The following is a 26,410-nucleotide window of genomic DNA, read 5'->3' on the forward strand; positions in this document are numbered from 1 at the left end:
AGAGAGCCTAAGCGCTTTGAGTCCTATGGGAGAAAAGCGCTATAGAAAGGTTATTGTATTATTGTATTGTATATGTATACCTATTAAAAAAAAAACCTTTTAGCATATCGTAATGTTAGTGGGTGTGGTTATAAATAAAGGCAGTTGGTCTTTTTTCATGTCTGCCAGTAGTAAAAATGTTTTCATGCAGGTTGATTGTGGATCAAATAACATGGCAAATATCAATCATTTCTTGATGTCGCTTCTATTTTTTTTTTTTTTTTTTTAACGTTTCACTTTTCAATGCATCAATTTATTTTTTCCCCTTTTCGCTAAAGTTCCTCTTTAAGTAAAGTGGAGAATGGCTGTGTATCACTCCATAAAGCACTGTGTTACCCTACTGCACACATGCATGTCATATTCTCAGTTCCTGATTGTAGAAGTTATAGAAATGCCATTTTCAAGCTTATTCAATGAAGCTATTCAAAATTATCCTATAGCTATATTTAAGCGGTTTACAGTGAGAAAGTCTGTAAAACTATTCAATTCTGATTGGTTGCTATAGGCTACTGCAAATTGCATACGTTTACACTGAGAACAGAACTCCAATCAAAACACAAAAACTTCAGATGCAAATGACCAAATATAAAGGTGTTCGGAAAACCACAATGCAACACCGGTTCAACCGCAGCTTAAAACTTTATAAAGCGGCTTGTGTATTTACAGTACGAGTCAGGGGTCGAGTCCTGCGTGAACGTGGGGACGACGACGTCCACTCACTTTTTTTGGAGAGTGAACACCGTCCCCCCTAGCACCCTGGAGGGGAGCAACGCAGTGGAGAGGAGCATTGTGCACAGCGTGGGGAAGGCTCTCCCATCCATGAATATTGTGGCGGTGGCTGGCAGCGGCAAGGACTTACCTCCTCCAGTGTTCCGGGTTGACGCTGTGCGTGCCGCTGCTCTGGTCTTCACTAGACCAGACTAGCTGCACCGCCTGCACGAACAGCGTCCACTTGCCGGAACACTGGAGGTGGTAAGTCCCGCCCACTGATGCCGCTGCCAGCCACCGCCGCAATCTTTATGGAGGGGAGAGCCAGGGAGAGGAGTCCCAAGGTAAGGGAAGGGGGGGGGCGGGGGGGAGGCGACCGCCCTTCCCCACGCTGCGCACAATGCTCCTCTCTGCTGCGCTGCTCCCCTCCAGCTGGGGGGACACCTGGCTACCTATTCTGGGGACACCTATACACCTGGCTACATATTCTGGGGACACCTATACACCTGGCTACATATACTGGGCACATATACCCCTGGCTACATATACTGGGCACATATACCCCTGTCTACATATACTGGGGACACCTATACCCCTGTCTACATATACTGGGGACACCTATACCCCTGGCTACATATACTGGGGACACCTATACACCTGGCTACATATACTGGGGACACCTATACACCTGGCTACATATACTGGGCACATATACCCCTGGCTACATATACTGGGCACATATACCCCTGGCTACATATACTGGGCACATATAGCCCTGGCTACATATACTGGGCACATATACCCCTGTCTACATATACTGGGCACCTATACCCCTGGCTACATATACTGGGGACACCTATACACCTGGCTACATATGCTGGGCACATATACCCCTGGCTACATATGCTGGGCACATATACCCCTGGCTACATATGCTGGGCACATATACCCCTGGCTACATATGCTGGGCACATATACCCCTGGCTACATATACTGGGCACATATACCCCTGGCTACATATACTGGGCACATATACCCCTGGCTACATATACTGGGCACATATACCCCTGGCTACATATACTGGGCACATATACCCCTGGCTACATATACTGGGCACATATACCCCTGGCTACATATACTGGGCACATATACCCCTGCCTACATATACTGGGGACACCTATACACCTGGCTACATATACTGGGCACATATACACCTGGCTACATATACTGGGCACATGTACCCCTGGCTACATATACTGAGACATATACCCCCTGGCTACATATACTGGGCACATATACCCCTGGCTACATATACTGGGCACATATACCCCTGGCTACATATACTGGGCACATATACCCCTGGCTACATATACTGGGCACATATACATCTGGCTACATATACTGGAGACACCTATACATCTGGCTACATATACTGGGGACACCTATACACCTGGCTACATATACTGGGGACACCTAAACACCTGGCTACATATACTGGGGACACCTATACACCTGGCTATACTGGGGACACCTATATACCTGGTTACATATACTGGGGACACCTATACACCTGGCTATACTGGGGGCACCTATACACCTGGCTATACTGGGGGCACCTATACACCTGGCTATACTGGGGGCATCTATACACCTGGTTAGATATACTGGGGACACCTGGCTATACTGGGGACACCTATAGACCTGGCTACCTATTCTGGGGACATCTATACACTTGGCCACCTATTCTAAGGACATCTATACACCTGGCTACCTATTCTGGTGACATCTCTACATCTGGACACCTATTCTGGGGACAACTATACACATGGCTACTTCTACTGGGGACACCTATAGACCTGGCTAGCTATACTGGGGGTATCTATTTTGGGAGAACTGCTGTCAGATCTGTATTTTTGGGGAACCGCTGATGCCAGATTACGTGTATTTTGGGGAACCACTGCCAGATTGTGTATGTTGGGGGACCACTACTGCCAGATTACATGTATTTTGGGTGTTACGTGTATTTTGGGTGATCCACTACCAGGTTTCACATATTTGGGGAACTGCTTTCAGATTATGTGTATGTTGGGGGAACTGCTGCTGCCAAATTGTCTATTTTGGGGGAACCACTGCCATATTATCGGTATTTTGGAGGAACCTCTGCCAGATTATGTGTATTTTTGGTGAAATGCTGTCAGATTACATCTACTTTTTGGGGATACACTACGACAGAGCTCAAACTTCCCCTGGCAGACCTTTTATACCACGGCTAAGGCCATGTATATTTGGCCCTACCCATGACCACGCCCACGCTATGCTTAACCACGCCCATTTTGGTTTTTTAGGGCGAGTCCACTCACTTCTTTTCCAGGACTAGACCCCTGGTATAAGTCATCAATGCGTGGAAGGCTTATTTTTACTGTATTCTCTCTGTTCTTGATTCGCTTTTCCCCTGTAATCCAGTCTCAAAAATCACAACAGGATATTAGAGAAAATCCACATTTTGTAGCGGTGACCAGAACAGATGTCCCCATTTAGAGATTTAGATTGGGCAGTACAGTTGCGTAGTGGTTAGCGCTCCTATCTTGTAGCACTGGGTCCCTGGTTCGAATCCCAGCCAGGGCACTAGCTGCAAGTAGTTTGTATGTTCTCCCGTTGTCTGTGTGGGTTTCCTCTAGGCACTCCAGTTACTTCCCACATTCCAAAAACATACAGGTAAATTGGCTTCCCCCCGAAAATTGGCCCTAGACCAGGCATGGGCAAACTTGGCCCCCCAGCTGTTGAGGAACTACAAGTCCCACAATGCATTGCAGGAGTCTGACAGCCACAGTCATGACTCAAAGGCAAATGCATTGTGGGACTTGTAGTTCCGTAACAGCTGGAGGGCCAAGTTTGCCCATGCCTGGTCTAGACTATATTACATACAATATACGATACATAGACATATGACTATGGTAGGGATTCGATTGTGAGCCCCTCTGAGGGACAGTTAAGTTACAAGAGAATATATATTCTCTAAAATACTCCAGACTAAATACTAAAAAAAAATAAAAAAAATAAAATAAAAAAAAATAAAAAATCAAACCAGGTCTCCTGCTCCAGTGACAATTATGACATTTTTTAATTGACCTTACTCTCTACTATGGTGCCAGAGACATGAATTCCTCCTCAGCAGGGCCATAAACCACAATAAAAATCTTAAACCAGTTACAAGCCTTACTCACAATAAATAAAACAAAGCATTTACTAAAATTCCAATTTCATATAAGTACAAATAAGGCTGTGTAATGAGCATCAGTTTGGGGCTAAGCTCTAGAGGGATGATAACTCCAAAATGCCTTGCTACACACAAAGCATGCTGGGACTGATATGGAAGAACTTACCGACCCGTACAGCTCCCCTTTCTCATTCATTCCTAAGTAGAGTCCACTGTCGACACCTCGAATGCTGACCAGTCCCACTGCTATACTAATAAATTCCAAGATACCTACAGTAAAACAAACAAAAAAATAAAGTGTTACAATGACATTTATACTGGGAAGCAATTACTAATGCATGTGTTTAATGATTTGCTCCAACAGCCCAAAATGTGATTCTAAGAAGCAAGCCTGGTGATTAGTATACACTAAAAATACTACCAGTACCTTTGGATATTGACTTTCCACACTGAAAAAAAAAAAAAAAAACACCTTTGTGCAGCCATGCACTGATCCATAAAGGCCTAGGGAGGGACTCCACTTTGGTCCGCAGAAAATGGATGTGGCTTTCATCTGACAATTTTTGTTTTTATTCATTTATTGTGCATTTCTGAATGCACCAGATAACATCAGCTGAATAGGCAATTGGAATAACAAGCGGTGCAAAAATAGTGCAGGCAGCATGTTTTTCTCCTGCATGTGGAAACCGCACTTAGGCCCAGTGCACATCAAAACCGCTAGCAAATCTGCAAAACGCTAGAGGTTTTTAAAGCAGATTTTCAGAGCGATTCTATACATGTTTAGAGAGGTTTTCTAACAGGCCTAGGGTTTTCTGGAGCGTTTTTGTGAAGCAGATTTCCTATATTGTTGCAGTAAAGCTCTTACTGAACAGCTTCTGTAACAAAAACACCTGGAAAACCGCTCTGATCTAGCGTTTAGAGCGGTTTGAGCTTTTCTTATACTTTACATTGAGGCAGAAACGTATCTGCAAATCGCAAAAATGCTGCAGGAGCCACGTTTGCGGTTTGCTAAAAACCTCAAACCGCTGGTGTGCACCATCCAATTGAGATACATTAGCCAAGCGATTTTACAGGCGGCAGAATTTTTGAAAACTCTACCAAAAACGCTTGTTGTGCACCAGGCCTTAACGGAATATGAAGTGAATAAAAAACAAAAAAACGTATAACTGAATTGTATGTTTAGTACAGCTATGAAACAGTAGCAAAAAAAAATAAAAAAAAAAAATCTCATATTGTTTCTAGTGCAGGAAAGTTAAGAAATTTCAGTTATCTATGCAAAAGAGCTGCTCTAAGCTCTCCAACCCAACTTGGGTCAGAGACCGTCCTATTTTCTGAAGCACTTCCCAGTGAGACAACTTCAGGTAAGCTTTTACTGCAGGGAAGTTCAAAGGGTCATTACTTTTGCTCTGTTTTATTGTTTAAAGTACAGTGTGTGGTTTGTAATTGCATCCTAAATAGTCATCATTGAAATATAAATTATCAATGTATTTTTATCCATGAGGAATGTTCATGAACAGGACTTCTCCTAGCCAAACAAAAGTTTTCTTTCCTAAAACAGAAAGAATTTGCGATAATTCAGGTTGGAGTGAGCTCGAGATGTCTCCCAGGCACCACTGCTAACTCCTAGCCAGTATGGCCATCATTCAATGCCACTGTCACCCATTCACCCTTCTCCCTCTCAAGTTCCACCACTGATGCCATAAAGCTGCTCTTTCTGTCCAATCATCCATCAGACATCTTTTGTAATGCAAAACTTTCTGCCTAATCTCTCATCCTAACTACAGGCTGATGATTCCTAACGTGAATGTTTCTGTCATCATGGAAGAAAGAATACACGGATGTATTAGATAAAGTATTACCATGACAGGCCTGTGTGTCAGCATCCAGTAAGCATGACCTTGTAAAAAAAAAAATTGGCCACCACTATGCACCAGGGTTATGGAGTCGGTACAAAAATCTTCCAACTCCTCCGTTTCTGGAACCACCGACTCCAACGCCAGGTACCAAAAATTGCTCCGACTCCAACTCCACATTCCTTGCAGGGCTGCGGAGCAAGTACAAAAATCATCTGACTCCAACTCCGTTCATGAAACGACCGACTCCAGGTATCCAAAAATTACTCCGACTCCACAGCCCTGCTACGAATGTCTGCAGTAATGTTGGCATTTGTCCCATGCTTTGATGCAGCTTCTGGGCCTGTGGCCCCGGGTTCTACTGTGGCTAGAGTGGCCAAAGCTCCACATATCCCATTTTCTCAGTCCAGAAAGAATACGACAAAGTAGAGGTGCACATGGGTACCAAACCTCTAACCATCTCCCCTGCAGGGACTCGGATATCTATTATGGTAGCAATTGTTTTTCATTGTAACTAATAAGTAAGCCCAGTGTTCGAATTTAGAGCCAATCAACCTGCAAAAATCTAAACTAACGGTTTACAAAGTGACCCCTTCCTTCACACGAAGGCTCCATCCTTGTTTATAGGTTTTTTGTCTTATGACACCGCTGTAAAATTTGCGGTGAGGCTTTTCTGTAAAGGTAAGAAGAGCCTGAACTAGGGATGTAAGGTGCCTATACACACTACAACACCATCATTCCAGCAACAATTTGACATCGCCAAATCAGCCGTCATTAGTGAATGGTCTCTTGTTTGCGATCACCTATGCAAACCGATTACGATTTAAAGAGGAACTGTACAGAAAACAGTTAATAAAATTGCTTTTTTCGTTTTTTTTTTACAATATTCTGACAATTCACAGGCAGCGACATCCTTAGTCCTGTCAGGCGCAGCTCTGCAGAATGTTTGGTTAGTGAGAGTTCTGAAACCAGGTTTCCCAGAAAGCTCGGGGGGGGGGGGGGGGGGGGAGGGGGGATTTCCGCATGGCTAAACAGCCTAGGTTACACATTACTGGGACGGCAGGTCTACATTTAATATACAGCAATATCTGGCTATAGGAAGGGCTTCTGATGCTGAAATCAGGAAAATTTACAGTAAACATGAGTATTCTGAATAATTTAATACATTCCACAATAAGGCACTACAGTGCCTCTTTAAATTGATCATAGTGTATATCCACCTTGACACAGAAAATCTGCACGTGGTTTTAGGATAGGATTTAGCAGATCCTAAGCAGGACGGCACAGAGGACCATTTAGCCATTAATAAGCAGGAGTGATTTCCTCCATGTGAGCCCGGCGAGTCTGAGCCGAGCATCCGGCTGCCACGCAGGAGTTAATCTTCCCCCAAGACTTGATGAGAATGATGCATTGCAGATAGCAGCATAGTGTCACAGCAATAAAAGCAGTGGCACACTGCACCCCGCCCACAAATCCCTCCTTACATCATGTTGTGACTGTGCAGTAAAAAGGCTTCTATTTTTAATCCCTGGGAATTAGCACATAATACATTAATACAGCTGAGTGGTTTTCATGTCTAGAAACACAGCATCCTCGAGATCTGAGGAGAGCAGGAGACCTTCTACCCGTGGTGGGACTACAAGTTCCAGCATGCCTCTGCAGTCAACGAAGCTTCACTTCAAATTTCCAGGACAGGCTTTCAGAGGCGCTGTTACAAACCGTTCTACAGCCCACCCACAACCCCCACCCCACAGCAAAACTCTGGTAGGGCCCATCTTCCTACATTACTACCCCCTCCTTGTGATAATGTGAGGTCATGCAGTCATCATAACCTTACCTGTCATCACCCCTATAACAAGAGTGGCCACCATAAACTCCACCAACCACCATAGGTGCAGCCAACATAACCCTCCACCTCCATTTCCTCCACCTCCACCTCCATCCCCCCCCCCCCCCCCCCAATTAGTCTCCCTCCCCTGATTGTACCTCTGATACTGAAGATGCTCAATACCAATAAAGTACTTGGGGGCCCTATCTAAAACTTGCACTGGGGGCCCTGGCTCCACAGCTATGCCACTGCATACACACACACACCTTTCGCCATTAATCTAAGGGAGAGAAGCTAAGGTTCTTCCTCGACTTTATCTATGCTGCCCCTTCTCATTCTCCCTGCAACATCATCAGATAAGCTCATGGGTGGTCCTGGGATCTTACCTACTCCACCCCTGAGTCCTCTGTCCTCCTGTGGCAGCCTGCTCTCCTCCGCCTCCTGGTCCCAAATTTGTCTGCATGGCATCATGCAGGAAAACACTGAAACAAGAAGGTAGAGGAGAGCAGGCTGCTGTATCAAAGCAGGGCAGAAATGGATTAAGATGTAATGGGGCCCTAGGCAGGGTAATCTATTTGCGGCCCCTTCTGGTCCTTTTGGTAAACTGAAGTGAAGAGAGGTCAAAGGAGGTGGCAGGTGGGGCCCTTGACCCAAGCACCTGCCAAGGTTGCCTGGTGGATAGTCCTGATCTGATCGGAGGTCAGCAGGAAGGGGTGGAAAGTAATGAGAGGCAGCTACAACGAGGGCATAGGACAATATGAAATAATGAACATTTCAACTCTCGTTAGCAGCAGTGTTTTCTCACTCAGACAAAGCTAATTTGCTTCCGTTTACCCATGGCAGAGCCCCGCCTCCTATCAACTGCTTCATTTGCATACAGATAAAACTGCTCTGTTAGCACTTACAAGGCATAAAAAAAAAAAAAAAAAACACTAAAATCAACATAGCCAGGTTTAACTGGGCTAAAGACTCGCTCGGGAACGAAATCCATCAGGCGCTATTGCAGGGCCAAGGCTGTGCAGACATGTTGCTCACTTCGCAAGCAAGCGACCTGTTCTGCTCTATTTGGCAGGTGTAGTGGCATCATAAGGAAGGGGTGGGGGAGCGATGTAAGTTGGGGAGAACAATGTAACCTCCCATCGCTTGGCCGAACAGTCAGGGGGCCTCAGGGGCTGCCTTACACATGGTGGATTCTGGGTAGAGGCCGTCATTATCAGCCGCCTTGGTCGAGGTTCATCTAATGCAGCCTCGCTGACCAACTGGGAGGCTTGAGAAGCGGAGCTATTCAGGGTTGCATTAGTTTGAGAAGATTTCTGGCACTCTAACAAAAAACAATACTAGCACAAGGAAGTGGGAAAAGCCATCTCCAATAGGACAGTCTGCACTACACAAAAATAAAATTGCAGACACGTGTGAGTGTTTGATCGGCCTGTCCCCATCGGGAAGACTCCCGATTTCATGCCAAGGAAGACGCCAGAAGAAGGTCTGTCAAATGGAGACAATAAAAACACAACACACAGTGCATTCTAACACTTTCCCACTCGTAAGCGGTATTGCAGCCAACATGGTTTTGAAAGTTTTAGCTTTAGTAATTACAGTTACAGAAAATGGCCCGAAGTAACCCATTATGAAACAATTGTTTTCAGTAGAGCCTGCAATTAATCTGAAAAGCTGTTGTGCACTAGTATAATGGCTCACTGCTATTTCTATAGCTTCCGAATGGGGAACTCAGCAGAATCTATAATGGCCTCATCTTAGACACCAGAGCTACCAGCCAGCCACTAGGGTGCACACTATAGGCAGTAGCAGTGTTAGGGAGTCTTGCCTAAGGTATCCTACTGATAAAAGGCTGGCTTACTCAACAGGAAGATTTAAACTGAGGTCTCCTGTGTCAGAGCCTTAGCCCTTAACCACTATCCAGCCACTGCTACTGTTATTCTGTTGGCACAGTGACAAGACTAGGCATTGTAGAGCTCTGTATACACAAGCATCATATTCTTTCATTTACCACCCCATCCTCTGCAATAGCCTGCAGCCAGCCAGGTTTTACAGCTGACACACGTGCATGGGAAGTGCACAGCCGCACCATGTTCCCTGTGAGTGTGAGAGAGGCGTGTGGCTGATGTATTGACACAACTTGACCCTATTTGCCAACAGCAATTTTCAGGCCGACTACGAAACACTTCAGAATCCTTTGTTGTCAACACTTCACCTTTCCTTCCAGTTGTCTCATAAATGATTCATGTGCATTGCACATTTTATCTAAGCGGCGGAGACACATCTGAAGGGCTTGCTCTGTGATTCCGGCTCCCTGCACACGGGCTTCACATTCATTCCATCAGCACTGATTGGATCTCGCGTCAGGGCTCTCTGCACTTCAAGAGGCTGCCATTGCGAAGCCACCCAGCCTAGCCTGGCTGAAATACATTCAATAACAGCCCCATCGCTTAAGAGTTGAAGTTATCTGGGGCTTCTAACTGTCCCCTGCAGACGTTCCCTGCCCGCGCAGCCACTTACCAATGCTCCGGTCCCTCGCCTCCAGTTCACTTCAAATCCACTGTGCCTGTGCGGCCCTATCCTTGCTCTCGTTGACGTCACCAGGAGCGTGTTGCGCAGGCACAGACCGTGCTGGACCTGCGCAATACACTCCTGGTGTTAGCTGCAGCGAGGGCAGCAGCCGCGCAGGCACAATGGTTTTCCGACTTTAAAGTCGGAAATTCCAGAAGTGAACCGGAGGTAGGACCGGAGCATCGGTGAGTGGCTGCGCGGGCACAGGACGTCTGCAGGGGACCATTAGCCCCGGGAAAGTTCAACTTCCCCCCCCCCACCCACCCCACATAGTGTGGTAAAAAAAAAAAAAAAAAAGAAGAAGAAAAAAAAGGGGGGGGGGGGGAATAGAGATCAGAGCTGCACACTTTATTTTTTTAACACATTAAGATTTTTTTTACACTTCAATCAGAAAACAGCTAAGCATGTTCAGGGCTGACAAAGGGGCGTACACATTCGATTTTGATTGGCCAGTGAATGTGTAGGTAAGCTCTCAATACACATTGGCTAATTAAAACTGGATGTGTATCCCAGGCTTAGGGTCCGTTCAGACTGCAAAACGCGGACAGCCACGCATGCAGAACGCAACGCGTACGAACGCACGCCATCCGCGTTCGTATGCGTTGCGTGGCTGATCCCATCACTGAAAAGTGAATGGGACAGCTGCACGTTTTTGTAAAATCTGCGTGCAGCATGCGTTCCCGGACCGCACAGGTCCAGAACGCATGCAGTGTGAACATCAGACAGTGCACTCTATGCACTGTCTGATGTCCTGCGTGTTGGGCCACCCGCACGCGTTTCCAAAACGCGGCTGGAAACGCGTGTAGTGTGAACGGGCCCTTAAAGCGGGCCTGAACTCTTGCACAGGACAGAAGGAAAACAAAGAAATACACCCTGTGGGCTGGAACCCACAGGAGCGCTTTTGGCAGCGTTTTGGCAGCACTGCGATATGCTAGCAGTTTGCCAAAACGCTGGGCTAATGTTAATGGATGGGGCAACTTCCACAGGAGCGTTTGCGTTTCCCAGAAACGCAAACGCAGGACCTGCAGCATTTTGGGAGCGTTAGTGCTTCAATGTAAAGTATTGAAACGCTAGCAGAAACGCTCAGCAAAACCTAAACTGAGCGGTTTTGCTAGCGTTTTGCGGTTCAGCACACTAACAAAATTAAAAATAATTCACAGGACCAATCAGGATAAAAACGCAAAACGCTACGCACCCGCTGGGCAAAAAAATACAATGTTGCAAAACACGACCAAAAACGCGCATGAATCCGCTTGCAAACCGCTCAGACAAAACGCTAGCGGTTGCGTTTGCTGATTTCAGTGGGTTCCAGGCCTGTATGTATTTAGAGAGAGTTAAGCCTGTTTAACTCTAGAAGCTTAGAAAACTAGAAGTCAAGGAAGGCGGCAGAAAGGTAGCGGGTCGGTCCTCTGAGGAGGACCCTTGGGCGAAACAGCTGTCAGGATGAGGACAGTAGGCCACAAGTCTTCCTGAGTGCGAATTCAACCACACCACTGCCTATCGCCAGCATGTCACCATGAATTGGACATGCAAGTATTCTAACCTGCACTGCAAGCTTCATACTCCCACCACCAGTGCTTAAAGGGAACCTTAACTGATTTAGGGCTTAGGGCTGGTGCACACCAGAGCGGTTCTGAAGCGTTTTTTAAAACGCTTGCAGGGGGAAAACCGCTTGGCTAATGAAAGTGAATGGGCTGGTGAACACCAGAGTGGTTTGTTTCTCCCTCAAACGCAAACTCCGGTCCTGCAGCATTTTTTTTAGATTTCTAAGGTACCGTATTTTCTGGCGTATAAGACGACTGGGTGTATAAGACGACCCCCTAACTTTTTCAGTTAAAATATAGAGAGTTTGTGATATGCTCACCGTATAAGACTACCCCTCTTCCAACGTACACCAAATTGAAAAAAAAAAATCATATACTAGTGCTGTACTGTATGTGGTACCCAGTATATAGTCAATTGACTGGTTGGATTGGTCAACTCTCCTTGGTATGGAAGAATAGATCGTGCTGTTTCCATAAAATACGCCTCTTTCACCCTTCTGGCCCACCCTTGTATCCCATTTACCTCCCTCTCTGCCTCTCAGATCTCACACATATGTGCCTGCGCCGCTTCACTACAGTCCTCAGCAGCGAGATCTGAGAGGCAGTAACAGGATAGGGGGTATCCCCGGCATCAATGATACCCGGCGTATAAGACGACCCCCAACTTTTCAGAAGATTTAAGGGTTAAAAAGTAGTCTTATACGCAGGAATATACAGTATTTCTGCCTCAATGTTAAAGTATAGGAAAGTGGAAAACCGCTCTGAAAAACGCCAGATCAGAGCGGTTTTGTTACAGAAGCTGTTCAGTAACAGCTTTTACTGTAACTATATATGACATCTGCTACACAAAAACGCTCCAAAAAACGCTAGGCATGTTTATAAAATCTCTCTAAACATGTCTAGAATCGCTCTGAAAATCTGCTTCAAAAACCTCTAGCGTTTTGCGGATCTGCTAGATGTTTTTGGTGTGCACTGGGCCTTACTGAGCGGGAAGAGCCGAGACTCAAACCCTGGTCTCCTGAGTCAGAGCTCTTAACCAGTACTTTATCTGCTAAAGATTTGTAAGATTGAAATGATCGCTTTTCTCCAATGACTGTCAGGGTGTAGCAGCAGTTGGACTAAAGAATCATTCCAATAATATTTTGGCATTTTCATCAATATCCTATGGATGAATGGCACTTTCTAGATTCCTCATACAAAATTGCCGCTTGTCTACCTGTGTGCTGAATCCAATACTAGTGAATTACTAAAACAGCATCACCCGCCTGGTAAAACTACACGCTGTAAATCTCAGTTATACTTGTCTGGTTGGGTAAAACCCTGGCTGGCGCCCTTTAGGCGCAGCGTGCTACAGGACTGCTGCGTACACCCCTGAATAATGCATGCACCCATATCAGCAAGGCATCGCTCCCATTCATCCATGCGTTTCTTCAGGCACATATCTTCTCTAGGGATATAACCGGCAGCTTGGTAGATTTACACAGCACCTGCCTGGTATTGGATATGTTATATTAGAACACAGGCCCATATGCAATTAACTGTTTATTACCCAAGTTTTCTCCTAGGTGACATTACATCTCTTGCAATGTCTTAAGCCTGGAACCCACTACAAATCGCTATCGCAATCGCTAGCGTTTTGGATGCGATTTCATTAGCGTTTTCTGGCAATTTTGGTAGCAATTTTTAAAAAAGTGTAAGAGTTTTGCCAGCGATTGTGTAGCAATTAGCGTTTTTAATTCTTATTGGTCCTTTCAATTCATTTTTTTTACAGTGTGCAGTAATTTCAAAACGCTAGCAAAATCGCTCTGTGTAGGTTGTGACAAGCGATTACACCAGCATTTATATACTTTACATTGCAGAAATGCTAACCGCTAAAAATGCTGCATGTCCTGCGGTTGTGATTTTGGTAATCGCAAACGCTCCGGTGGAATTTGACATTAGCATTAACATTAGCTGAGCGTTTAAGGAAATCGCTAGCGGTTTGAATCGCTCCCTAAACGCTCACAAAATTGCTCTAGTGGGTTCCAGCCCTAAGGCCCCGTTCAAATCTGAGCGTGTTGCCGGCGATTTCGGCAAAATGCTCAAGCGCTAGGGTTTTTCAAAGTGCTTGTACAATAATAATCTATGAGCCCGTTCTCACTTGGGCGATTTGCGTTAATTGCCGGGGGTTAACGCAAATCGCCAAACGCAAATTTGTATCCTGCAACATTTTTCTGCGATTTCCCGGCGATCGCGTTTAGTGCTATAGAAGCGCTAATCGCGATCGTGGAAAATTGCCCCAAGTGTGAATGGCGATTTTTCACGTTAATCGCAAAAAATAAAAAAAAAACCGCCAGAGCAAAACGCTAGCAAAAGCGCTACAGTTTTGCTATTTGCAAGTGTGAATGGGCCCTTAGAGTATATAGTGGTGTTTTAGACCCACCGGTGCAGGCATCCTCACCTCTGCACAGGTGGGGTCATTAGTGTCTCCGCTACATGGAATTCACTAAAGGCTCATACACACATCAGACTATAGTCTTTGGAAAATGAAAGATCACAGACCAATCTTACCACCCTTCATGTAGTATGAGAGCCATACCTTCACAGTCTTTTCTATGGAGCTGAACTCCACATCAGAAAAAAACCTTTGCAAGATGCTGCACACACAGATGCTGTACAGACACAAAAGATCAGTATCTGCAAAAGATCTGTTCCTGCAAAAGATCCATTCCTGCTAATTGCAATGATAGTCTATGAGATCTGCAGATCATCATACACACATGATTTAACTGATCTTTCATTTTCAAAAGACTATGGTCTGATGTGTGTATGGGGCCCTAGCTGAGACACTAATTACCCCACTTATGCATAGGTGTGGTTACCTGCAAAACATGCACCGTTGGGGAGTCAAGAGGACAGGTTTGAGAAACACTGGTATATAGTCATGTCACTAACCGTCCCCCAAAAGAGAGGAGATCACAATCCGATCACTACTATAGTCCTAAATCCCAACCATAACCTAAAAAGCAGATTTTTTTGCTTTGTTTTTTTTTTTTGGGGGGGGGGGGGAAATGGGGGAAGGAGATGAAGAGCCAATTGACTTATCTGTATGTTAATGGATTGTAAAAAGTCATGCAAACAAAAGGGGAGGACATACAAACTTCATGCAGATAGTGCCCTGGCCCAGGTTTGACTAGGGGACACTACTGCTGCAAGGCGAGAGCACTATTCATTACACCACCATGCAATGCACAAATCATGATGAGGCCAAACCCTGTGGATATACTGATTAAAGAGGAACCGTAATTAAATATTACATAATAAATGATTCAGGATTGAATAAAACATATTGATGTAAAGCAGTATGATCGGTTGACGACAAGTGGCGTTGAAGATCCCCTCCCGAGTAGGGACGGTTGCTCCCTATGGACATAGGTGGGCCTCCTTCACCCTTCTTGTGAACCAATGTGAACCAATTTATTCTCTCACCCAGAAAGGACAATTTTTTTCTTTTTGCTAAAATAACCACATAAAAAAGTCTCATTTTCTATCTGTCCTCATCTGATCCCATATAATATTAAATCAATCATGAAAGGAATCTGCTCATGAGGACCATGACTTGTGCAGAGTATAGCTGACAGTCCCAGAATGAATTGCGATTGACTCTAGTTAAGGAAATGGCATGCAGACACGCCGCGCTCTGCAGCAGAAATTCTCAGCACTTTCTACACGGCCTCGCATGTAAGTGATTTTCTGGCCTTTCCTTCGCCTCCTGTTGTCCTTTTGTTCCTCGATTCGTGCTGCCTGCAGACCACACACTGCTCTCCAAATGTCTCACAAATAATGGAATCCATACGGGGAGAGAGAGAGGCATAGACTAGAGCGAGTGGATGGCTGCTTCGCATGGCTCGCTCATGCAGATATCTTCAATATGTCATCCCTGACTAACACTGCATGTCACTTTCAGTTTCCCTTACAGCCTTCACTGATCTATGTGCGACTTGCTAAGCAGCCAAACCTTACAGATGCTCGCTCAGCTATTGCACACAGTGGATGACACAGCTACATACAGGGAGTATACCTCTCACCGGTTTGTAAAATATTTTATTATAGCTTGTCATGGGAAAACCCTGAAGATAGGACTCTTTGAAGGACATTGACGAAAGAGATATATGGAGGCTGCCATATTTATTTCTTTTAAAAGCAATACCAGTTTCCTGGATATCCTGTTGATCATCTTCCTGTAATACCTTCATCCATAGACCAAAGACGGGCAAACTTTGCACGCCCGGGCCGTACGGCAGCGCTGGACAAACAATGACCCGCGAGTTGTATCCGGCCCGCATGTGCTGTAAATCCGGCCAGCAGCTAGGTGGCAGGATTCCTCTTCGTCCCCCCCCCCAGTCACGAGCAGAAGGAAACCAAGGGTTAACGCTCACCTACCCACCACTTCCTGCGTCAGGTCTCCATGGCTACAGGGCGTCACATGATACAGCATCAGGAACTGCCAGCATGCAATACACTGACATGTCCTGATGGCATCTCACATGACGACCCTGTGGCCATGGAGACTCGGAAGTGGTGGTTGGCGGGTAGGGACTGGAGGGAGAGTAGAGGTATCCTGCCGCCTAGCGTAGTTTGCCCAGTGCTGCCATAGATTTGGAACAAGCATGCAGATCAGTGGTTTCTGACAAGATTAGCAGCATTGCTTGTTTCTAGTGTCATTTAGTCACTACTGTAACAAAATAGAGCAGCAGGGCTGCCACGCAACTAGTATTTAAAAAGGAAATAAATATGGCAGCCTCCAAAAAAAACTTCTCGCTTCAGGTTCCCTAAATAGTCAGCATTCAGCTTACAACTAAAATCAGACTAGATTAAGTCAGATTTCAGTAAGAAACATCTGATCTACATGCTTATTCAGGGTCAATGGCTAAATGTATTAGAGGCAGATCAGCAGGACAGCCAAGCAACTGGTATTGTTTAAGGTCAAATAAATAAGGCAACCTCTGTATGCCTCTCAGTTCAGGTGTCCTTTGACTCTCTTGGGCATGGCGTAAACTAGAGCTTCACAGATTGCCACTAGAATCCACTGTCACTGCTCCATGACGAAGATGGTGCACCTTGTACCCCTCCACCTTCAGTTTGAGGATGCCCCATATACTCATGTTAGCCTAAAGATTCAGTAAAATCTTTAGAAAAATTTGGTAGGTGTACTCACTTTTGAGAGATACTGTACTTGGAATGTTCAATAATGCACAGAGATGTGGTGGGAAATGACTCGAACCTACAGTTTTTAAAACAGAACTTATGTTCCATCATCTAACTACACAGCCTCCAAACCTTTTGACATAAAATGACAACATTAAGATACGCCCCTGACACCTCTCCAGTCACACCTCTGCTAACCCACCAGTCATAACAATGCCACACCCCGACTTCCAATCCAATTATGACCATGCTAAGCACCTGGTCATGCAGGCCAGGCCTTCACTGCCTTTTTCAAGAAACCTGGCCCTATACGGAACATGTTAAGAAAATAGTTTTTAAATCCATTGCAACACTCTCAGACAAGTAACAATATAAATTTAGGTTTGGCAGATGTACTGTGGATTAATCCGGTGATCCTTGGCAAACCCCAAAATTCTTATTGTGCAAACTCCTCCCCCACATGTGGGTCAGTCACAGCTTGGGAATGCTCCACCCACATATTTTGATTGGGGAGGGTGGCGAGTGACAAGCCAGCCTGGCCCCCTCCCAAATAAGCAATGCTGCTTAGGGGACCTGGAAGAGGTGGCCACATGACAGATGCTGTTTAGCTCAAAATTGGGGTATTTAACCAAAAAAAAAAAAAAAAAGAGAAAGAAAGAAAATCTGTTTTTAAAACAGAAACAATAAGGAGTGTCAAAGTTTGATGTGAGTCAATCGATTACTGCAGGTGATTAATCTAGCCGAAAGAGCCAATCGTTAAAAAAGGACCACTATCGCAAAAAAAAGGCAGTTAAAATCTGACAGAACTGGCAGGTTTTGGGCCAGTCCCATCTCCTCATGGGAGATTCTCAGGGTTTTCTTTGTTTTCAGCAGCATTTCTTGAACAGCAGTTTAACTGCCAAAATAGTAGGATACCAGCCAGCCTCCCTAATCACTTACACACTATTTTGACAGTTTGACTTTGAAACTCCTGTTCAGGAAATGCTGTTGAAAACAAAGAAAACCCAGAGAATCCCCCATGAGGAGATGGACTGGCCCAAAAGTCTGTTCTGTCAGATTTTAACTGCCTACTTTTCTCATGATAGTGGTCCTTTAATTACTGTAGCAGTGAGGAGCACATAGTTACATAGTTACATAGTTATTTTGGCTGAAAAAAGACATACGTCCATCGAGTTCAACCAGTACAAAGTACAACTCCAGCCCGTCCCCCACATACCCCTGTTGATCCAGAGGAAGGCGAAAAAAACCCCACCAGGCATGGTCCAATTAGCCCCAAATGGGAAAAATTCCTTCCCGACTCCAGATGGCAATCAGATAAAATCCCTGGATCAACATCATTAGGCATAACCTAGTAATTGTAGCCATGGATGTCTTTCAACGCAAGGAAAGCATCTAAGCCCCCTTTAAATGCAGGTATAGAGTTTGCCATAACGACTTCCTGTGGCAATGCATTCCACATCTTAACCACTCTTACTGTAAAGAACCCTTTCCTAAATAAATGGCTAAAACGTTTTTCCTCCATGCGCAGCTCATGTCCTCTAGTCCTTTGAGAAGGCCTAGGGACAAAAAGCTCATCCGCCAAGCTATTATATTGCCCTCTAATGTATTTATACATGTTAATTAGATCTCCTCTAAGGCGTCTTTTCTCTAGACTAAATAAACCCAGTTTATCTAACCTTTCTTGGTAAGCGAGACCTTCCATCCCACGTATCAATTTTGTAGCTTGTCTCTGCACCTGCTCTAAAACTGCAATATCTTTTTTGTAATGTGGTGCCCAGAACTGAATTCCATATTCCAGATGTGGCCTTACTAGAGAGTTAAACAGGGGCAATATTATGCTAGCATCTCGAGTTTTTATTTCCCTTTTAATGCATCCCAAAATTTTGTTCGCTTTAGCTGCAGCGGCTTGGCATTGAGTACGATTATTTAACTTGTTGTCGATGAGTACTCCTAAGTCCTTCTCCAAGTTTGATGTTCCCAACTGTATCCCATTTATTTTGTATGGTGCTAGACCATTGGTACGACCAAAATGCATGACTTTACATTTGTCAACATTGAATTTCATCTGCCATGTATGTGCCCATATAGCCATCCTATCCAGATCCTGTTGCAATATGACACTATCTTCCTGAGAGTTGATGATTCTGCACAATTTTGTATCATCTGCAAAAATAGCAACATTGCTCACTACTGCATCTACTAGGTCATTAATAAATACATTTGATAATTTTGTGGCAAAAGTACCCCAAACAGAATATTCAGATTGCAAAGAAATGCCGTGTGACCTCAGCCAGAGGAGGATTTCCAAAACAGTCAGTAAACCAAGTTGAAAAATAATGTTTAATACAATGAAGTTACATTAAGACTTGTGCAGCCCTGAGCCATGGCAATTGTATAACAAGATTTAAATTTCATTTTGAAATAACCCCCTTTGTGCCCATTTTCCAGGTCTTTGTCTTCTGCATGTCATTTCACTCACAACAAGTGACAACAAGATCAGCACTGTCCCAATTCCAAAGATTAATTTCCCATATGTCTATTGTAAGGGTTAAAAAGCCTTAACTTTCACCAGAATAAAGGAAAAATAAAGAAAGAAATAAGCACTGCATCGTTTCTACTTACTACATACCATAGATGTGCTTATAATAATATCAGGAACCAGTGGGCAAATGTTTGTATGTCGTGCAGTTTCTGAAAATGGCCAACCAATCAGATTCTGCTTCATCGTGGAATAAATCCAACCACCTTCCCTCTGAATGTCATCAGTGGCTGATTCTGCTACTCTCCTCAGAGTTACAGCAATCAGCAGATTTACCTCACAGCATAAGAGGCAAAGAACAGCTGCTTTCTCTTCCCACATGGATACCGGCCCTGCATGTCTTGTGTGCAGTTATTCCATGAGAACAGACCCCACGTGTATTTTGATACAGTAAATGTGAAAAATATCAACCTTTCCAGAGTGGAATTATGAAGAAAATACTACTTTCATTATGGACTGGCCATAAAAGTCTGTTATTTAAAAAGGGAACCTAAACTGAGGAGGATATGGATTTTTCCTTTTAAAATACCAGTTGCCTGACTCCTGCTCATCCTGTCTCCAATGCTTTTAGCCACAGCCCCTCAACAAGCATGCAGATCAGGTGCTCTGACTGAAGTCTGACTAGATTAGCTGCATGCTTGTTACTGGTGTTATTCAGACACTACTGCAGCCAAAGAGATTAGAAGAAGGACTGCCAAGCAACCGGTATTGTTTAAAAAGTAAACATCCATATCCCTCTTGGTTAAGGTTCCCTTTAAAGAGAAACCGTAACCAAGGATTGAACTTCATCCCAATCAGTAGCAGATACCCCCTTTCCCATGAGAAGGTTTTCTGTTCTCTAACCGATAAGGGGTACTGATATCACACTGTGAGAGCCTTGTTGCATTGTGGGAAATAAAAGCGGTTTCCAACTGCCAAAAAAGTAGCATCTCCTTCTACTGACATCACCTGCCAACAGTAAAAATGTCACCATGTGATGTCAGAATGTAAATCGGGGAGAGGAAAGCTTTTACAATGGGCAAACACTGACTACATCATTTATACATAATTATTGTAAAAATGAAGCACTCTTTTCTTCATTTTGTTATTTTCAATGTAGTTACTCTTTAAAGGGAACCGAAGGTGAGAGAGTGATATGGAGGCTGTCATATATATTTCCTGGTGAACAATGCCAGTTTTTTAAAAACACTCAGAACCGCTCTTGGTGTGCACCAGCCCTCTGTCAGAAACCTTGCCGAATTTAGCCATAAAGACAAAATATGCAATCTAGAATAATATGCAAATTATCTCTGCATTATGTAGAGCCGAACTGAGAACAAAGAGTTATGTTTCCCTGTAACACAGAATCAGCACCACGGAGAGCACATGGGACAGCACCACTATTGTAGAACATTACCCAACTACTGGATGTTTAACAGCACACATTATTTCACATTGTATACCTGGATTGTGAGCGCATAATCCTCCCTGCCCATCATGATCCTAAAGGTGCCCATTAATGCTACAATCTTGATTGTTCAATCTCATAGCTTCTATGCCATTTGAGGGATTACCTAAAGTATCCATTCGCAGACACCCGCATCGAGATGAATGGCAGTGTTCATACCAATGCCTTTACTGTAATTTGGGCTAAAGTTGCGGCTGAACAAAATTTCTGGGATGCTGCATGTAGCGTCCCGCGGTTGCTGCATTCAGCAATGTCATGCAGTTTGCCCGACCCCCTTGGAAGAAACACCTAGTGGCGCAAAACAGCCATTAGGCTGCTTAGACCAGGCACCCCCTTGTCCTTTGCCCCAGAACTTTACCCTGTTAAGGGAATCCTCTAATGTTTGAATCTCTCCACTGTACAAATGCTTTAACCCAGGAACAACAACACCACAAATAAAAAGCAACATTTTGAATACAGCAGTGGCAGGAAGTCCTGTCTACACTGGAAGATTGGTAAGATTCTACAAATATTCTACAATGCATCACAGATGCAGGGATGCTCACCGGATGCTCTCACGAGTTATTACTCATGATTCAAATGAGGTTTAATTGCCACAGGTGTGCAGCAGGGATACAAGGGGTTATTTACCCATAATTCCGCCTTTCCCACGTCCTATCGGTCGCGTTGCAAGCCTCACACCGGCGCACTTCCCCCTTCCTGCTTGAAGGAGGAAATGCGCCCGGTGTGAGGCTTGCAACGCAACCAATAGGACACATTCCCTTGTATCCCCGCCACACACCTGCGCCAATTAAACCTCATTTGAACCACGAGTACATCACTCCTTATTACTCGTGAGAGCATCCGGTGAACATCCCGGCTCAGATGGGCACCTTAACAAGGCCTCCTGCTATATTATGCACATTTTATCCATCCATCCATTCTAAACCTCGTAAACTGCATAGAGTACGCAGGTCACTCCCTCAGTCCAAACCCCAGGATTGCCTCAAGACTGAACTGATCTGCTTTGGACTGTAAGACCTAAATAAAAAGGTAGCCACACCATACAATTTTTAAAATATCTTTTCAATTCAAGAATTGCAATACATTTTTCTGACTAACATTGTAACCTTTAAAAAAAATCTGACCAATGTACCACATACCTGTGTTCAATTTTTACCCAATTATGAAAAAGATTGAAAAAAAATGAGAAAATTGCATGGCAGTATATACAAGGACACTGACAATCTACCCTACACCATTCAATTGTCCTAAAAATCCTGCAATCCCGATAGAATTTTATCGGTTAAAAACAGGAAATCCGATCAGATTTCTTGCTCTAATGGAAAAAAAAACAACAAAAACATTGTATCCAATTGCCCTAATTGTGTGTGGCCACCTTAACTGATACCAAAAAAATATCCATGCAACTTTAAAACCTTGTTGCTCTGATTCAAATATTGCCCCCCCCCCCCCCCCCCCCCCTCCATTATCAGTGGTCAAAAGTGCAAATGGATGCATATTGGAAAGTCATTTACTTCTGAAGAGTCTGCATTACTGAGCCCAATCCAATCTAGGCATCAGCACACAGCAGGATGCTGATCGATGGATCTTGGATGCAAGTTCTTCTACTTAAAGATGCTGGAACTGCACCAAACTGCAAGATGCTCTACAGCCAAGAGGCTGGAAGTCTTCAGCAATGCCACTGCTGTTCCCATTAGGAGCGCACAGCTCCTCATGCATGCAGAATCTTACAGCTGTTGTCCTGCAGTCATGAATGCGGTAGTGTAAGGACCAGTTCACAGCAGGAAAGCATAGTGAACGGGGCTGCAGTAAAACACGGTAGTTTTTGGTTTTAAATAGAGATCTTCCATTTTAACTGCTATAATAACCTATGGGCAGTGCGCCTGGATAGTGTAATGGTCAGAGCCCTTGATCATTAGGACCTTCCATATATCACTTCATTCTAGGTTTTTCATCCCCCCCCCCCTCCTGTTTCCACACCCCATACCATTGGTTGACACTACTACACACATCACTTTGTTCCACCAATGTACCCGTTTGTTTTCTTACATTGTACAACGCCACAGAATATGTTGGCGCTTTAGAAATAAATAATAAAGAAATAAATAATAATTTTTCCTCATCAATTCCTCATCAATTAAAAGCATTAGAGAAAGGTTCAAGGGGAACAGCCAGGCAACTTGCATTGTTTAAAGGGAAACCTGGAAGCCTCCATAGCACTTTCACTTGCAGTTCCATTTAAATAACTCAAAATTACCAAAGTTGTGTGTAACGAAAGCAAAGTTACACATTATAACAGTCATCTGGAATTCTTCGAGAAAATTTTTATTTTGCAATATGAAACATACAGTACATACAACAGTGAAAAATATTTACAACATATCCCAGTCTCCTCCCCGCCCCACAATCTCCCCCCCCAGTTCATTATATAAAATGCAGATAAGTTATTCAACAGCAGTGATAGAAGATACATAATAGAAATTAAATATAGATATGGAATGTAGATAGGGCTGCTCAAATCCGGATCCGGGAGACACCCGGATAGTTGCTATCCGGATATCTCCCAGTAAACCTGTGCGGGGTGGGCGTCAAGCTTGCCTGTCTGACGTCTTCTTCGTCCGTCCCTGGCGCCTCCCACGATGCGGTCCGCGCGCATCACGTGACTACAAACACTTCCTCCTTCAATCTGGAAGGAGGAAGTGATTGTAGTCACGTGACCGCATCGTGGGAGACGCCAGGGAAGGACAAAGAAGACGTCAGCCAGGTAAGCTTGACCCCCCCCCCCCCCCAGCCCAGGTTTACTGGGAGATATCCAGATAGCAACTATCCGGGTGTCTCCCGGATCCGGATTTGAGCAGCCCTAAATGTAGATAAAAAAAATTCTAGAAGAGCTGGAAGAAATGGTTAACTGAGCCTCTGTTCCCATATAAATATGGGTAGATCATTATTGACATGTGACCCAAGTTCTAGAAGGTGCATGTGCTTTTTTCCAGGCTAGTGCAATAGCCCGTCTGGCATAGAATAGTAACAATTGGGCAAGGTATATCTTGTCATCTCAAATTCTTGCCTTGTATACAGCAGACTTGAAGGTAACTGATCCTCTCTCTTCCCCCCCCCCCCCAAACAGAAGTGGAATTTCAGGTTACTGAAGCAAGTTTAGTATCCTGCGATATCCTTCATAGGCAGCACATGGGGGGGGGGGGGGGGGGGGGGGCACAGGTAAAGCATTTATGCGCAAACAGCAGACAGAAATAACCGAGTCACAGCACAGAGCCGACACAAGATGTCATCTGTTTACATAAAAAGAAAAGATAATTGTTCCCATTTCCTGACTCCAGCAATCAGATCTTCCACTCTGAGCCGCTCATGTTGACAGACGTATGTAAATAGCACTGGCAGGTGACTACCAACCAACAGACAAGAATAAAAACACACACAAACGTGCAGGCGGAATCCTGCACAGCATATTTTAGGAACAGGCGCTATATTACTGCAAAGCACCAGCGCTGCCTTCTTGAAACAGAAGGAATTTGAGAGAATTTCCCCAGTCACATGAGCAAAAACCATTACCCAAAATGCATCACTTCAGGATATAGTATAATCTCATCATGAACTCTGGTATAGTAAACAAACATTCGGGACAGCACGCTACCTCCCCAGTTCCTGGCCAATCTCCAATATAAGTCAACTCAAATATAATAAAACTTGTGTTATAGTAAACATGTTTTTTGTCCCCTACGTGACGCCTGGATATAGTAAACAGTGGGCGGTGCATGCATCATATGTCAGTGTAAAACCAATGGCCGGCTGCTCTCTTCAGGCTGGTTGCAAGTGAGCTGATGCGGGATGACATTTGTAAGACAAGAAGAATGCTGGAATAACACACTACTGTACAAATAAGCAGCCTGGGGAAAACAAGGAACAATGTGAACGTAAACAAAAGAGGATACAGTGTTACCACTTCCACGTTGCAATCACTGATAAGAATATTGTCACAGTCCTCCCGCGGCATTGTACGCACTCATGGGCATATCTTGCCTTGTTAGCAATGAAGCTCCTGGTAGCATGTGGAGTGCAGTACAGGCTACTTTCACTTGTAGTACAGAACAGAGTGGGCCTATTTGCTGGAATACTAAGGAGAGTGGAGAGGAAAGTGCCAAGTCCCGCCTGGGGAGGTATTGGAGCCACTCGCATTAAAAATGTGAGTGGCTTATCAGGAACGTCTGGATTTTGAGGTTTTGAGGAGAGGATTCATGATTGGTTCAAGTGTGAGCAGAAAGTTCTGCAGGACACATGCTGCAAGTCTCGCCCGCAGAGGTACCAGAGCCACTCACAGGAAGCAAGTGGCTGCCCCTATTCAGAGACAGCGGAGTTGGTCCTTTGCAGCAGAAAATGTACCAGGGCTTCTGATATAGCAAACGGTTTCCTGGTCCCTTGGAGTTTACTATAACAAGATTATGGGCAGAATATGTAAATCATTCCTTTAGACAGGGGTAGTTTTGTACTGCATTTAAAACTTAACCTCTTGCCGACCGCGTCACGCCGATGGGCGTGGCCGCGGCGGCAGCCCCAGGACCGCCTAACGCCGATTGGCGTAAAGTCCTGGGGTCCTGCTTTGCAGGAGATCGAGCGCAGGCTGTGCGCGCGTCTCCTGTTTGGGGGGGCGGAGCTCCGCCCCGCCTTCAGTCTCCGAGCAGCTATTGCCGCTCGGGAGACTGTAAGACGGCGTTATCGCCGTCTATTTCCATGTACAGTGCTGCGATCGGCAGCAGCGCTGTACTGGGGACAGCCGTGTCACACGGCTGTCCCCCTGGGGGACAAGAGAGCGATCGGCTCTCATAGGCAGAAGCCTATGACAGCCGATCGCCATAATTGGCTGGCTGTGGGGAGGGGGGGGGGGGGGGCATTTTTAAAGAACGTTTTTGTTTTTTTAAAGTAACAATATTTATTTAAAAAAAAAAATATATAAGCATGGGGGGGGGGGGGGGGAGCGATCAGATCCCACCAACAGAGAGCTCTGTTGGTGGGGAGAAAAGGGGGGGGGGGGGGTAATCACTTGTGTGCCATGTTGTGCGGCCCTGCAGCTTAGCCTTAAAGCTGCAGTGGCCCATTTTACTAAAAATGGCCTGGTCACTAGGGGGGGGGGGGGGTTTAGCACTGCGGTCCTCAAGAGGTTAAAGGTAGCATAGCAAGCAGACTACACGGATACCAACCTACAGTTAGAGATGTCGCAAACCTCCGATTTTCGGTTCGCGAACCTTCGCGGAAGGTTCGGTTTGCGTAAAAGTTCGAACCGCAATAGACTTCAATGGGGATGAGAACTTTAAAAAATAGAAAAAATTATGCTGGCCACAAAAGTGATGGAAAAGATGTTTCAAGGGGTCTGACACCTGGAGGGGGGCATGGCGGAGTGGGATATATGGCCAAAGTCCCGGGAAAAAATCTGGATGTGACGCAAAGCAGCGATTTAAGGGCAG

At 44.9% G+C, this 26,410-nt stretch overlaps 1 protein-coding gene across 1 annotated transcript in view; it reads right to left on the reverse strand.

Moving 5' to 3' along the window:
- FGF9 (fibroblast growth factor 9) overlaps positions 1–26,410 on the reverse strand; it is a 92,566-nt gene that overhangs the window by 21,403 nt on the left and 44,753 nt on the right. The window contains exon 2 of the mRNA XM_068266951.1: positions 4,131–4,234. Within this exon, the coding sequence (XP_068123052.1) occupies positions 4,131–4,234 (104 nt within the window). The remainder of the gene's footprint in view (positions 1–4,130; positions 4,235–26,410) is intronic.

The sequence above is a fragment of the Hyperolius riggenbachi genome, chromosome 2 (genome assembly GCF_040937935.1).
Source record: "Hyperolius riggenbachi isolate aHypRig1 chromosome 2, aHypRig1.pri, whole genome shotgun sequence".
NCBI lineage: Eukaryota > Metazoa > Chordata > Amphibia > Anura > Hyperoliidae > Hyperolius > Hyperolius riggenbachi.